Source organism: Anopheles ziemanni, chromosome 2, assembly GCF_943734765.1.
Source record: "Anopheles ziemanni chromosome 2, idAnoZiCoDA_A2_x.2, whole genome shotgun sequence".
Lineage (NCBI taxonomy): Eukaryota > Metazoa > Arthropoda > Insecta > Diptera > Culicidae > Anopheles > Anopheles ziemanni.
The window spans coordinates 41,110,891-41,126,711 of record NC_080705.1 but is presented as its reverse complement, the minus strand read 5'-3'; the positions used below and the strand labels follow the sequence as shown (position 1 = coordinate 41,126,711).

The 15,821-nt window shown below is 42.3% G+C and overlaps 2 protein-coding genes across 2 annotated transcripts; both read right to left on the bottom strand.

Annotated features, from left to right (window-relative positions):
- Positions 1-400: 400 nt before the first annotated feature.
- Positions 401-3,137, bottom strand: LOC131293590 (3'-5' RNA helicase YTHDC2-like). Its single transcript, XM_058321669.1, has 2 exons — positions 2,444-3,137; positions 401-2,376 (listed from the first exon to the last, which is right to left on the bottom strand). The coding sequence occupies exons 1-2, from the start codon at positions 3,135-3,137 to the stop codon at positions 401-403; spliced, it is 2,670 nt and encodes an 889-aa protein (XP_058177652.1).
- Positions 3,138-7,867: 4,730 nt separating this feature from the next.
- LOC131293589 (neuroendocrine protein 7B2) lies at positions 7,868-8,967 on the bottom strand. The gene is made up of 3 exons (XM_058321668.1): positions 8,893-8,967; positions 8,204-8,803; positions 7,868-7,939 (listed from the first exon to the last, which is right to left on the bottom strand). Exons 1-3 carry the CDS (start codon positions 8,965-8,967, stop codon positions 7,868-7,870), a joined length of 747 nt encoding a protein of 248 aa, XP_058177651.1.
- Between the last annotated feature and the right edge of the window lie 6,854 nt (positions 8,968-15,821).

Sequence of the window (15,821 nt, the reverse complement as noted above, 5' to 3'; positions counted from 1 at the left end):
TCCAGCTCCCATTTTCCGGAAAAGTATTTTACAAATTTATTTTAACTGACAAAAGATTCAACTAGTTCGCTTTCATATGGTCAGAAACGTTGAGGAACCTATAGATACAATCTAGACGCAGTTCTCCTTTCGCTACCCCTAATGGTGACCGCGGGAAAAAAACTGCTGCACGGGTTAAATTCAGAATACCTAACTGCTAAACGACTTAATTTTTTTAAGACAAAACTGTACTATATAATTATTTTAAGTATTCTTATACTCGCGAAATTACAACCGTAGCGAGAAAAAAAGAGGGAAACCCTGGAGAGGGAGAGCGAAAACTCTCCAGAACGAAATAAAATGATAATAAAGATCTGTAAATTATGGATGACCTACCTAGAGTGCCGAGGATCCTGATTCTTCAATGGTGTCGTGGAGAGGCGGTCCGATTGAACCGCTGGTTCCAGAACTCGCCCATCGGGCAACGGGATCTAATCTTCGGTTTTATTCCAATGCCACCCGGCTGCGTAAAGCATAGGCATTTTTCCTCCTCCTTTAGAATGTTTACCACGTGTTCAAGGACTCGCTTAACGTCCGAGTGCTCAAGTGTGCCCACCGGGTTTAGCACGAAGTCGCGAAACAAACGAGCGATCTGGCACCGTAACCACACGATCGCATGGTAGCATTCGTTTGTCAGCTGGAATATGTATTTTCTACCGATTAGCAGTTCTCGAAAACCGTCGCCCTGCATTGAACCGTCCGTCGGCGACTGAACATATTCGGCCAGAGCTTCCGAACCGTCACCCGCCGTTCGGTGTTCATCGATGTCGCACAGCAGCATAACCATCAAGTCGGTGATGGCGGTGTTTCCGACAGTGTACATCGCCGAATCATAGTTAGTACTACGATATTGATCTTGTATGGCCAGCATGAAGTCTTCCTTGTGATCGTAGATGATCCACTTCGTAGGTAGATCATCCAAGCTGACCACCGACGAGGGATGAGGTCGTAGCGGTACACCGGCCGCTTCACAATGATCCCGAAGCGATCGCTTGCCGAAATCGACCATGGCCAATTTCGGATAGAACGCGGCCGTTAGGCAAGCCTTTACCCGGACCCAGCAGTCAGCGTGTGCGCTCAGTGCGTCGGTGTTGTGCATTCGGCCACACTTCACAAGTTCCAGTGAGCGCAGGACAGCCATCAGCTCGACGCGTAAGTTCACGATGGCATCCATCGCACCCGTCTTCAGTCGGTACTTGGTCACCATCTCCTGATCCTGTTGCTTCATCTTAACGATGCTCCACTGTTGGTACAGCCGCAGCAGTACCAAACAGTCGCTCAATGATCGTTGGCTGAGAGATTGCTTCTTTTTGACCATGTCCACCATGCATTCTTCGTCCGTCGGGTCGAGATACGGTTCACCAACACGCAAGGCGGCCACGATCGTCACCATGGGATCGAGACATTTAAACAACATCGAGTAGAGCAGAGCTTTGCCGAGATGTGGCTCGATTTGGAGCTGAGTCAACAGTGTCCCCAGATTGGTCGGCTGCCGGAGGGGACGTTCGATGGCTCCGATCGTCACCAATAGCTCGACCGATCGGTTCACGTTCGTACACGGTGGAGATGTAAGGGCAGAATCGAAAAATGTCTCGATCGGAGTACCCGACGCTTGGCGAGCGATTAAAACTTGGAGTATCTGCAACGGTTGACCCGCACCGTTGCGGTTGGGCATATCGTTCGCTGGCATAGCGTCGAACTGAGCGCGTGTGTACAGAAAGAAACAACCATTCTTTGCTAGAGACCCCAGAAAGCTAGCCGTGCGTTGGTTGTTGTAGCACGTTCTGTCCAGGTACGCCTCTTTGGTCGTGTACACCCTTTCCGACCGCAGGCCCGTATCAATTACGTAATCAATGTTGTCAAAAGCTGGTAACATCTCGATTAATGGTACTTCCAGCAGGATGACAACGAAACGGGTGGAGGAAGAATGTTGGTGCGTGAAATTAACCTCTTCTTCAGTGAGGAATCGGTGGTACACCATAAAGTCCATCCGTTTTGCCTTAGCGCTGGCACTCTCCCGAAGCAGTTCATAGCACATCAGGACATCGGTGTAATTCGGCAGCGTAACGAGGATTCTGCCAGTCTCTCGCTGGGTCGTGATGTACAACACTATTTCCAGCACAAGCATGTGATCTACTGCGTACGGATCGTGGATTCGGTGATACAGCTGGCAAATTGAGATCCAAGGACTTCGCATGATGCTATCCGAGTATTCAAGCATGAGCTGAGAGCTCTGATCCGTCTTTTTGCACCAATCCAATGCCGTTATGCCCAATTTACCCGTTAGGAAAGGATTGGCACCATACTTAAGCAACGTTTGAACTACGCCGGTAAATCCTGTAAAAAGACCGCAACGTTTGACAATAACGGACTACGTAACAGTTTCTTAGACGAGAACACTTACCTTTAGCAACTGCGATCATGAGTGCCGTCAGTTTGATCTCGCTATGTTGATAGTCCACCAGGTGTTTATGATCCTCAAAAATCTCCAGAACCGCACTGAATTTCTGTGGACTTACCGCATAAAAGCAATCTTCCAGCAACGCATTCAAAGGACCGGTCAGATAGTAACTTCGGTTGCTCTGTCCATGTTGCTTCTGCAGATCTGCGGTCACAATCAACGGATGTTCGGAAAGCATCCTACGTTTCATTTCCAAAATCTCGGCGCGCGTAGAGATATTGATAAGAATTTGATCGAGAAAAACATGTACCACGATGCTCGGCTCTCCATTGGATGGTATCACTTTTGGAACGACGATCTGATCGGAAAGGTTGAAAAACCCCTCCACATCGTCCTTGTTCTCGGCGAGTAGGATCAGCTTCAGTGTCGGATGGAAGCGTTGTTTTTCCTTGAGCAACGAGAGTAGCAAATCAGTTGTTACCGTGCGCCGGTGTACGTTGCCGATAATCAGGTGAGTTAGCTCCGCGAACGACTGAGTATTCGTGTTGGACAAAAACGAGAGCAGCATCGCTTCTACGGTACAGAACACGACGTTTGTGCAATCGCTCATACGGGAATTGGTGCCCAGCTTGTACCCGACGGTATTACCAATCATTTCCTCCCGTTCGGCGGAGACATGCCGTGCCGTTGCAAGCATCTGCACTTCTTCTTGGAAGACGCATATCGCACGACAGTTCTGTGCACGTGTGCTACAATGTTCTAGAATGTACTGCACAAGTTGGCCGCTCTTGCCACATCCCGGCTCTCCGTACACGATGACAAGCTGCGAATCATTTTGCAGCCACCGCTCGAAATCGTGGCGACACTGAGCTACCGGGAGCGACGCGCTTCGATCGCTTCTATCCCGCACAAGCGGTAAAGGAATGTACGCTTGATTTGTCGCGAATCGCACTTTCTGCAATATTTCCAGAATGCCACTATCGAAAGTGTGTTTCTTTATCGACGTTCTTGCTGCAGGAAGAATCTGCTCAGCGATTTTGCGTGTCAATCGAAGGAACTGTTCCGTTCGGATCATGAATGTAGGTCTTCCAACATTATCAATCCGAATGATGTACACATGATCTGCAAGACGTATGTTGAGACATTTCAGTTAGAAACTAAACTGATCCCATGCTGGTGAATATTTACCATCGTCATCGTTGGATATCACACGAAAGCTGGAAAACTTCGGTTCGGACGTAAGCAAACCGCGCAACGCGAAAATCGTTAACTGATCGCTTTTCTTCGGAATCTTACACACCAAAACATACTCAAGCTCACATAGCGATGCCAAGATGTGCCTGAACACTTTAATGTGGGTTGAATTCATAATTATCACTTTGGAAAAAACAGAACTACTTCAGGACGCTAACCCAAGCTAAAAGAACGTTAGGTTCGGTATCGCGGGAAATGTGTTTCCATCTCTAGAAAGGGTGGGGGCAATTAACGTTTACAACAGATAGTCGGGCTAATAAGTGTATCGTTAACCACCCACCACATGCTACCGTTGCGTGGGAAAAGAGGCAGGTCAGTATTCAACCTAATAGTGTATACACAGACTGAGTAACCTGCGTAACGCTATGCAATCGAATTGGCCGTTGCTTTCTTGGACAATCTTAAACCTAGTAATTATTTATTAATCATATTGAAAGATAATAATATTGTATGTGAAATCTAATTATATTGAAACAGAATAGAAGAAAAACACTATTATTGAACTATTCTAAAGAAGAAACATGTGCTGTAATGATGCATAAATACGACACTGAAGGTTTACGATATATTTCTATTTAGATTTTTTTTGTGTTTTAGTTATTTTTTATATTTTGTGTTGCTCTTCAACAAACTTCTTTTCACGTTATCTTTTTCTGCTCCTTCCCACAATTGTAGTACTGGTTGTCGGTCAGTTTGAATTTGCTGCTCTAAATGAGTAAGTTTTTTACTATGTATTGCAGTAAATAGCTGTAGAGGCTGTCTTTTGTCTGCCATCCATGAAGTTTTGGCTATTGCTGTGGTATGAAATGTTTGTTCTTACGTTTGGAATTGGTTTAGTTTAGTAATATAAACACATGTTTTACTAGCTGTGAGCAGTTGTCACTGTTACTTGCGATAAAAAAAACATAAAGAAACTAACTGTTCCACCAGTGAAAGACGGTCAAGTTATAAAATGGGGTTTAGGGTTAGCTGCCATTGTACTTTGTTTTATAAACGACCATATCTTAAGTAGAAGCATTTTTCTTGAACTGGCATTCCGTTGAAAAGAAAAAATAAGTTACTTCCCCATCCAGCATCGTATGCATGTTTTGTCCTAAAAGTGTAGTGCAGAGGTTTAGTGTCACTACCAGCCGACCGATTAATATTGTTTGTAAAAAAGAAATACAGAAACTTTGTAAAAAAGAAATAATCTTATTTTGAGAAAATGTTTTAGTGTGCCTTTTCCATTCGGCTTGCTGTTGTAAGAAGATTTAGCGCTGTTATGTACGTCCGTTAGTATATAAGCTTCCATTTCCTAACAGAAGTGCGGAATTTACCATGAATATTATTGTGAAATGTTAGTTTGTTAAACTATTTGTCCGTATTTCTTTTAATCATTTAAAGATATTGTCATATTTATTAAAATAATCGAAGTACTTAAGAAATGTTGTTTTTCGATTTTTTTTGATCTCGTTACACGTTCCATTACTTTTGCCTTTTTACTATGTATACATATATTGTGAAGTGTGTGTGTGTGTGTGTGTATATAGATATATTTTTAATTCATAGATATATAAATATAAAAGTAGATAATGTATTTGTATATATATTTATACTATTCTCTCTATTCCTTTGCTGCTGTTCAACAAATGATTCGGATAGCATAAAGCTAATATACGCCATTGTTTGCAAAGTTTTCCTACTGTCCGCCTATATATTTGCATTTCGTATCACTTAAAAATAGTTGCTGGTGTGTTTGGGAATTGTTGTGTTGCTTTCAGCTTATTATTTGAGTTTAATCTCCATTCCTTTGCCTTAACATTAATTTTTGCATTGTTTTTCTTATGACAAGATTTTGTTATTTTTGTGTGTGTGTCTTGTGTATTTCTCTCTTGTGTAGACTGTGCTTGTGTCATGTGCCATTTTAGCTTGGTGATTGATCATGTGTGCATTAGCATTACTTTGCATGGTTGACTGTGGTGTTCATTTTGTAGAACTTTTCCGAAGATACCCGAAATAGTCAGGAAAAATGTTCCCGGAGAAATTACAATGCGTATTTTGATGGATTCTAGCGTGATTGCAATTTTACCAATGGAGCACATTTCGACTTGATCGATGTTGAGATCGATTCGAAAGCGTCTTGAAAGCGTCCGGTTTTGATGGTCAAACCAACGAAATGCATACAACAGTCAACCTAGCGATGATGATATTTGCAATGCATTATGCTTGATCGGTAATAATTCAACATCCATCACTGCGATGCTCTTGGCTAGCAAACACAGTTGAAGGCATTGCTGTTAGGGTGCCTGTTGCATGGTTGTTACTTGCTGTATGTTGATTCGAAGAAGTTATAGTCAAATTTCTAGTCGATATTTGTGAACTTTAGTGTTCACATACTATCTTTGTTATTTTTTTATTTCGCACAAGTTGCCTCATCGAAGGACTTGTGGTGTAATTTTCTCGTTCCTTGACCGTAGAATGGTGTTCAACAGAATAAGATCTCAAGTGTCTGTTCTATGGTGTAAGTATATCAAAGCTGCCCATATTACGTGCTTTCCATCTTCATGTGCTGTTATTGTGATTTTTTTCACACAAACGGTTCCCTACTGCTGTCCAAATAGTCCAGCAGGTAAAGATAGAAGAGATTGTGTTTGATTCTACTTCTAAAACATAATACTGATCTTTTGATTCCGATGAAAAATCTGTTCTGTACTGAACTCGTTCAATTACTTTTACTTTTGTTAGACAGATTCTATAATGAAAATTTAAACGTGCAATGTTTATAAGCTACTAGTTTTCCGATTGCAAAAGAATGTTCGCATTTGTTGATAGTTTTATTTCTGTTTGCACGGGATCTCACAAAGGTACATCTCAAAGATGGTGTCTCTCCGAGCCTCGCGGCCACACGGTAGCCAATGATGTTGCTTTGGCATCACGCCCACGGGAGGAACGTAACCGAACCCGGGTCTTAGTGGGTAGTCAGATGTTATTCGTAGCCAAACTATAAAGGCTTGGAAAACATCGTTCTTTGAGAAGATTACCCGCATGAATTTGATTTCCCGTCTAGAACAACGAAGAGGGTAATGTAGTGATTTGAAATATTTTTAAATTATAAGAGTATTTCACACACTTGGCGTGTATGATTTTTGCAGTGCAAGCTACCGATCAGCAAAAACGTTTGTATGATCCGAATGGCTTCAAATGATTTACCATGTAGTTCAACGAAAAATTGGTGTCAAATGAAAGTTAGCTTTCGCAGGTCACGCAGGTTAAAAGGTTGACTGTTAAAATTGACGCTGCTTGTACAATAGACATAACGCTTTTTTAATTTCAAAAAGGGTGAAGCGATTTCAACCATCCTTTTAGCTCATTCGTTATAATGCTATATTTCTCTAACGATAAGGAAAGAGGGTCAATATTTCAACTTTGAAAAATAAGACTTGGTAGCTGGGTTCTGATATTCTATTAGTAAGCAATATGATAACGGTTATGCTTGGTTTAAAGGTATACATCTTGATGTGGCCCTGGTGGGGTTCACCTGTTAATCACACCGTTTATAGTGGCAATATGGAACTGTCGTCTCCATTAAACTCCATGTTACTTGCATCTGCTGTTAAACATTCCATCGCGAAACATTTGAGAAAATAATAAAAGAATTATACCATATTACTGATATCGTACCGTTGGGGTAAGCTGACTTCAGAGAGTGTGGATCACACCGACAAAACATTTACATTTTTAACCTTACGGTTTATCAAAGGGTTGGTTTACATACATTTTTAAGCGGTAACATTTATCCTTCCTCTGGCTTTGGTTTGTGCAACTTGTGATCGCCCGCTGCTGCCGTGACGGAACACTTGAGTACTGATTGCGTTTGTTGCGATTTTGCCGTGTTTCTAGGTGCTTCTTAATGTAACATAAAACATTTGAAATTTCGACCGCGGTTGCCGGTGGTGGCTTTTTTTCCGCAGATACCTTATTGGCTAAAAGGGGGAGGTGAAAGGATGATTAGAAGTTTTCCATTGCCGTCGTCCATTGGTTATTGGTTAGTTATAATTCTGTTTCTGCATAAGCATCGAAGTAATTGGTGCGAGAGTGGCATGTTTTAGATGTTGGCTTTCTGGGTTAGCTTCCTTAGCGTTCGGTCGGTCATCGTGATATGGTTTTTCCTGCCATGCCAGTATCCTTAGGCGCTTAGGCATTTACGTTGAAGCCCTTTTTGGCGGCGACGGGCAATTTTTCACCTTGCAAGAATGGGTTGTAGCTCTGCAATGGAATGAGAAACGTTTAGATTCTTGCCAAATATGTCATGATAACTGATTTTATCTATCGCACAAAAAAATAGTGTTTTTGCTTAAATGAGTGTAGGAATGTTCTCAAATTAAACGAATGAAATGATCTTAGTGTTTAGAACTATCCTGCAAAAGGTTCAAAGAAATTGGAACACAAGGAGATAATTCAGTTATGCTTGAAAGCTCAAACGAGTTGCGAAAACCTAAGACGTTTCGTTGTAAGACTGTTTAAGTTTACCTTCTTAACGTGGAACTTTTTGGCAACCAGATTTTTGTGTTCCTGGGTGTGGAACTGGCGCGCGATGAAGCTCTCCAGTTCCGAGTCCATCTGCGGGTTGCCCTCGTTCGGCGAAGCCACCGGGCAGTTGAACATATGCTCCGCGTCGCACATACAGTCCTGGGCCGCCTGGTACTCGCGGCTGAATGCGGCCGTATTCTCAAAGTCCATCGTGCAGCCCTGATCCTCGGTGTACCCGACCGGGCACGGATTGGGTGGATTGCAGTACGCCGGCAGGCTGGCATCGGTCTTCACCTGTGGCTTCGGCCGGTTCGGACCCTCGCCTGCCCCACCTGACACATACTGGTGTCCCCAGAGCGTGCTATGCTGCAGGTACTCCTGGTCGCGCGGCGATGGATTCGGGTTCGAGCCCTCCAGCAGCGAGTCGTAGTCGAGCGGCTCGGCCTCCAGGTCCTTGGTGACGCGGGCCATCAGTGCCAGGCGGCTGGCGGGCAGCTCATCCATCGAAGCCGGATCGATGTAGGAGTCGGCCGCCTCCGCCAAGTCTTTGCCCATCCGATCGACCAGCTCGCGCAGCAACATGTCCGACAGAAACTGGTCCTGGAAAGAGGTAAGTAGACATGAGTATTAGACCACCAGGAAATAAAAACACTCCAGGACCTAACTCAAACCACCCTGCATGTCCTTACCTTCATGCCCGCCGATAGGTACGCTAACGCCGGGTTAGCCACCATCAGCGAGGCCAAAACGAAAAAGAAGTACATGCCGTGTGCGTGCTCCGTTGCAAGCACGTAGAAAAGTTCCTGCAAAAAGGCGCCAGCAACGAGGACCGAAAAAGAAAAGGGAAAAAATGTCAAATCAATTCGGGTAAACTGGGATTTTCCAACGGTTCACACGCCGGTACGACACGAAAAAGCTTTTGCGTCTGATTGTCCCTCCTGCAGCGTTATCCAGTACCGCTTGAAGCCTGTGTGTGCCCTTGCCCGGGCCCCATTATTCATCGCTGTCGGCGTAGGCTGAATCGGGTGATTTATCACCGGGTGCCCAATTAGGCGACACCTAAAGCGTCGTCAGATTTTAGGGAACCACACGTCGTTACATTCGTACCATAAAGTGTTTTCATAACCGCGAGGGCTGACACGAGAAGTAGGTTATCTATTCAACATAGGAAAACACCCGGGCGACACCAATTCCACTAGTGACACTTGACATTTGCCATGTAGCCACCTACGTCATGTGGGAGGAGCAGCACCAATGGAAGACCGACTGGCGACATGATGCTTTGCGTGAGAGTGGTTGGCTTTTCTTGTGTAGTGCTTCCCAATAGAAGTCTCCGCAAGTTCTATTACCTTTATTGTGTTTTCTTGAGGGATGTTGTGTTTCGGAGCGGTTACATGCGCAGTTTGCGACACGTTTGACCTAATAAAAATATCCTTAGTTGATACCTCCTGGCATTCAACTTATTTGGAGATTTTTGTAGAACAAGAATTCTGGCTTCAAGGGGTCGATTTCTTGACCACTTGTTGCGAGACGATGAAGCCAATTTCTGGAAACGGAACAGCTGATTTCTTCCGAATTTACGTGATTATTTCTTCTCCCATGCAGGAGGTGCACTCAGTGCAACCGGAAACACATGCGAGTGAAGGAATGCGTCATCGATCCGAACATCCAGTGCCGAGATACACGATGACGTCAACAGCTGGTTGCTCTTTGTAACGCGAAGAGATGAATTTTTCCTAGTAGGTTGTCACCCAAGGAGGAGCACCACGACAATCATCAAAATATTAAGCTATTTATGTATACTTGCTTGCTTAGTTGGCCAACTCTCCACACACATCACATACGTAAAACATTTTTCCAGCAGCATTATTTCTCATTTTTGTTAATTGAGAAAGTTGTTTACAAAATGATGCTTTTTGTAATCATTATTCGCTAGACCTCTTCCTTGGTGCTTCCAAACCAGATCAACAAATCGATAGATAAAAGCACAAACACAAGTTTAACCAGGTCGACAAGCAGCCTTCAAAAGCAGCAATTAATTAATTATTGTTGTTCCTTATTTCTTATCTTACTTGTGGGGCGCAGTTGAGAATACTTTTTCATAAAAATGAAAACCCAACCAACTTTACCGTATCCAGTCGTACACAAGTGCTACGTGTTTAACTGTTTATTGTTTTAAAAAACTGAATTGTATTCGTTGAATGAAAATTCTCGCGCCAGGTGATATCGAATTGTTAAAAATAGGAAAAATGGCGCGACAGCAGCAATACGATGTCGGTGTTTGTTGCTTAAAAACAAAAAATACTTAAATATTTCACACCTACACCTCAACAGTTTTCCGAAAACACACCACCACCACTACGTACGCGATTGTCAAAGAAATATAGACAGTGACGAATGACGATGTCGACATTTTCCTTTTTCTATTTTTTGTTAGCACACACAAACTGCCACCACAAGGTCTGCCTGCGAGAGCAAACCTTTAAAGCAAGCTGGGAAAAACCCACCTACCAACCTTTCACAGCTCGGCTACACTATTTTGATGTTGCGTTTTTCACTCGACGACGGATTGGAGAAAACTGATTCGACCGATTCGCGAACCGTTCGGGACAGGCGAAAAAGCTTTCCACCACACGCTACGGAAAAGCTGCCACAGGTTTCCACCGTCTCCATTGGTTTGCCCTCAATCGGGACGAGGGACATATGAAACCTTCTCTTTTTCTCTAGTTAATTTTAAGGCAAGTTACCATTTATTAAACGTACCGCTAGCAGAGTATGCCTTCTCTTCCTTGCACATCGGCGTCCCTTTCAGGCTCACCAACACTTGCACAGGTAATTGACTGCGCAGGCGCTTCCATAGATCGAACTGCTGCGGGAAATTGCTACCAACATCACCGATGCAAGGGCACGGTGGCTAGACGGAACGGGAAATGGATACATTTACCAGCTGGAGCAGTTGATCACGGTGTTTTCCCCACTGTTGACATTATTGTTAGCATTGTTCATTCCGGCCACAACATGTGCCACTCGAAGCTCGTTGTGTTCTATACTGTTTAATTTAGTTTCCTGCTGAAGATTCCAAGAAAATTACATAGAAATGTGTATGTAATGTTATAGATTTACAAGTGAATCCCTTATTCCTGCCAAGAGCCTCCAAATTAAATATGTTTCAATACTAATATTAGTAACCCATTATATGATCAATTTATATTTATTTTACCTAAATTAGTTCGATTTTTACTCAATCATAGTTTTAAAAAGGTTTATATTTTCAATTACAAACCGTTACAACTGCTTATAGATGGAATTAAAATTCACAAGTTCATTAAGAAGATAGGTGAAACACTGAAAAATTTATAATACTATTTTCATTCTCATCATTTTGACTGAAACATCACCCTTTTGTAACCTGATGCTCCACTAGGAAATACACCATATGGTTTGCCCATCCGCAACCGTATTTTTACTCTTCGGGCGATATGAATAATGCTGCAAATTGAAGCATATCTCCCTCGGTAGCCAGCATATGCCGGTGCTATCATGCGAAGCAAATTGAAATGAATTTTCATAAAGTGGTTTTCAATCACCGTATCCATCTTAACTATTTTTGTACCAAAAACAGGATTGTGTTTACATCCTTCAACGAAATTATCTCCATTTTCAACTGGGTGCGATCCGGTTGAGGGTGGAAAACTATTCCATCCGCACACCAACAACTCCAACACCAAGTGCACTGCGGCGATAAAAAAAGCGATTCGTGCCGTTTGGCTTATCCAAACAGAGAGCAATGGAATTTATTATTTCCGCAACGCTGGCATGCACACATGGTACAGTTGCACATGACGGAGAAAACTTTTGATTGCATTTTCCCGTGGAGCTTTTGCTTTTGTTTGAAAAAGATTTTATAACATGAAGTATGTGAACAGTTTTGAAGTAAAATGGATATTGGTTCTGTATTAACATTTTTTGTTCTTTGAGGAAATACAAAAATGTAAAGCTGTTTTAGGGATAGGAAACAACGATGAAAATAGCGCAGCATTAAAAATAAAACTTACAAATAGCAGACAGGCTCGCTTTCACGCAAACCTTCCTTGCTTGAGGTTATAAATCCTTGACACTTTGCCTAAACCACAAGACGCCACAGGCAACCGACAGGGCGGAGGTAGTTTTACGCAGGAAATTAAATACTGGTTGAATATGAACCTCGTTTCCAACAACTTCATCACAGGAAAATTCGAATGAACTCCCCTCTTCCCTCACCCTACCGTTCAATCCCATTCCCATCTTCCGTCTTATAATGGATTGATTTTCATCCTTCTTCAACGCATCGGGAAAAGTTTTATCTTCAAACTAGCCTCGATAAGCCTTGCTTCGTGAATTCGGCTCGACTAGGACGTCTTTTCCACGACATTGGCGAGAAAATAGATCACCGTGCTCGTTCATACCCCAGCGGTCGTAAACTGCGCCAACCCTTGGCGATGTCTGAGAAAAATGGGCAGCTGTGACCGACACCCTCTGGACACCTCCCTCAAGTCCTTCACTAAGACGGCGCTTGGGTTGACATTTCGGCGAAATCCGAATTCATTGATAACTTCAGCGAACGTCGGTGCGGTCCCCTTGGTTTTCCAGCATTCACTGAGATGGAAAATCCTTTCGGTAAACGTTACTACGATGGCCGGAGGCTGCCATCGACTTTTTCCAAGAACTATGTGCTGCTCAATCGTGGTAGTCAATGTCGTAGCCATTTGCCATCGAATGGAACAAGCAAAGGAAGACGAACAGCGGGAGAGGGAGAAGGAGGGTAAGCTGGAAGAAGGGCACAAAACTAAATTATCGAACTTTCCGATAACATGATTTTTTTCTTCCTTTTTTTCTACTCGTTGAATAACACGTCGCCAAAAGTGTTTTTTCGCGTGGAAGGAAGCATGTAAAAAGCATCTAATGTGAGGAGGGTTTGCTTTCTGCTTCAAGAAACAACCAAGCTGTCGTTTCACATTGACTTCGATGCCTACACCCACACTTAGGGATGAGTATCGCGAATCACTTTCATTCATCTTTTTACCCGACGCCACAACTCCACAGCCTAAGTACCGATAGACAAGGTGGTTTCACCTGTTACCAGTGGCTCGAATTTCCTTGGCTTGCTTCTGGTTTTTATCTAATCACACGATGATACAAGAGTACGTCATTTAGTGATATGGCAAAGTATTGCGGAATAAACAAGTAGCATCAGCACCAACAATACAAAATAGCAACAGCTTGATTGTGGCATCTGGAAAGTCAGCTGAAATGTTGTGTCGTGTCAGGTATGTTCCCAGGATTGTTTCTCCTTTTTTCCGGACTCTGGACATGAGATAGTACTTTTCCATTGATGGAATGATTTAGCAGGAAAACGCAGCTCTCAGGGATAAGCTCCCGATGCGTGGGAGTAAAGCACATGCAAACCCATGGTAGTAATGAAATGAAAAATAGCTCTCCTTTGTAACATCGCCAAAGAGCGCAACAACCATCGAGACCCAAGTCGCTCCTGCTACGATTCCTAACGCGTTAAAAATAAACCCGAAAACGTGGCGCAACGTGCGAGAGATAGAGGCCGGAAAAGTTCCCGATGTAACACGCTGTCAAAGAAAGAGTAATTTCGTCGGGCGCCGGTGATATAAGAAAATTTATGGTGACTGTAATTTACGACCACTGTCAGGGGTTTCCGTGAAATAACTGATGAAAGAAAAACGGAAGTTAATGACAGGGCACCGGTGGGCGGCGCCGGGGGAACGGAAGGTCAGAATTGGCCATCGTTATAGCCACTGGAAGCCACCGGTGCAGCGTTCACTCATCCCCCCTTTGTACAGATACTGGATGTTTCAAAATGGCTGAATTATTTAGCCAAAAATTAGTTTTACGATGAACGAAAAAGTGTACAGCATAGAAACATGTCTTGCTTACAAGGACTTCAAGTCACGATTTCACGAGTCATCAGTTTTGGTTGCCTTTCATCAGCATCCAGTAGGCACATACATTAAACCACACATACACAATCACTTTTGCACTGTTTGCATATGTGCGGTGGAAAGACGTGTGGTGCTTGTGTGTGCATAGCGGACGATTGTGTTGAATGATTGAAAAAGCTAGCGCAAATTTTATGAATGAAAAGCTTCGCATCGCCAATCGGGACAGGCGCAGTAACGCTTTTTTCCCGAAAAATATTGTCCAGAGACATCGATCGGAAACGAATGAAACTACTAGAGCTTTTCAGGGTTTTTCGTTTGATTTTACCCAGGCAACTAAAAGGGCCCCGATTAGCTTACGACTGATTGCGTTTTAGTTCAGTCCAGTAGTAGTAAACCCATAAACTATTGTTGATTTTTTTTTATCACAGTTTCGAACAATTTTCAGATCAAATTTTCATAAACAAAGTTTTGCTTTGCAATTCTAAAACGTATTATGAGTTTTAGATAAATTCAAACAATTACTTTTACTCAAACAACAACTTCGGTCTTGACAATGAACAGCAAATTCACATACATTAAAGCTTTTGTTTGGCTTTTCACTTTTAAATTGTTCTATTATTGTAGTCATAGTTTGATATGTATTTCAGGTCCTAAACGCTCTCGAGTGACCTATAAACAATATTTAAAGACGTTCTACTACTTTCATACATTTACTTTCTAATTAGAAATTAAATTAATTGTGGTGTTTTGTTCTTTTGTCCATTTTATTAATTTTATAGAATTAGGCCAAAACGGACTAGTTTTGCTTGTATATATGGCCACTCAAAATAGTTCTTTGGAATGGGATCTGGTGAACTGGAAGATTAGTCTTTGTGGATAAAAAAGTTAGTTTAATTAGCCCGTTATCAGTTATAGAAATTAGCTGTTTTAAAATGAAAAACCTTATCAGCTTTTTCCTTTATTTATTATATGTTTGTCTTTACAACATGCTTCAAAAATACTCATTCTATAATGTAGAGCGATGACCCTGCCGAGTCTGAATAGAAACAAGTATATTATTTTTCAATATGCCCTATTAACCATGGCTGGGTTTTGGAACTATGGTATCTTTCAATTGATATCCTTAATATCTCTGAACCTAGAAGACCACAATATAATTTCAATAGCATGGATTTTCAAGTATTATATCTACAATGTTCTCTCTCTCTGTAAAAATCTCCAGTTTCCCCACACATAGCTACACATGTTCACACTCTTCGACTAGACTTTAAAAAAGGCTAACTCCCCACGATCAAAGAAAATTCTTGAGAGCACTGACCCAGAGGCGGATTAAGCGTTCTAGGGGCCCCATGAAACTATAAGTTGAATGCTTCAAAAACATGCTTTACATTCACCATTCAATTTTGAATTTCAAGATTTATAATATTTCAAATTAGATTAAACCACACATTTTGTAATAATGATCGAGTTTATAATCATATATAATTACCTCAATATTAGTTAATTGAAAAGTTTTCCTTGCCAATACCTGATATGCAAAGCCCTATTTCATGGGAAACTATCGAAAAATTTCCAAGATAATTATTTTCTACGAACCAAACTGACAAGTAGGGTAAGTGCTCCTATAGTGGTGCTAGTACCAATAGTGGTTGTAGTGGAACAAAATTCCA

Bases quoted from the DNA above. Each gene is read 5' to 3' on its own strand.
- LOC131293590 (XM_058321669.1), bottom strand. From the start codon at position 3,137: ATGCTTGCAACGGCACGGCATGTCTCCGCCGAACGGGAGGAAATGATT. The intron at 2,377-2,443 runs GTAAGTGTTCTC...GTCTTTTTACAG, and splicing joins CATGATCGCAGTTGCTAAAG to GATTTACCGGCGTAGTTCAA.
- LOC131293589 (XM_058321668.1), bottom strand. From the start codon at position 8,967: ATGTACTTCTTTTTCGTTTTGGCCTCGCTGATGGTGGCTAACCCGGCG. The intron at 8,804-8,892 runs GTAAGGACATGC...ACCTCTTTCCAG, and splicing joins ACCTATCGGCGGGCATGAAG to GACCAGTTTCTGTCGGACAT. The intron at 7,940-8,203 runs GTAAACTTAAAC...ATTCCATTGCAG, and splicing joins AAAAGTTCCACGTTAAGAAG to AGCTACAACCCATTCTTGCA.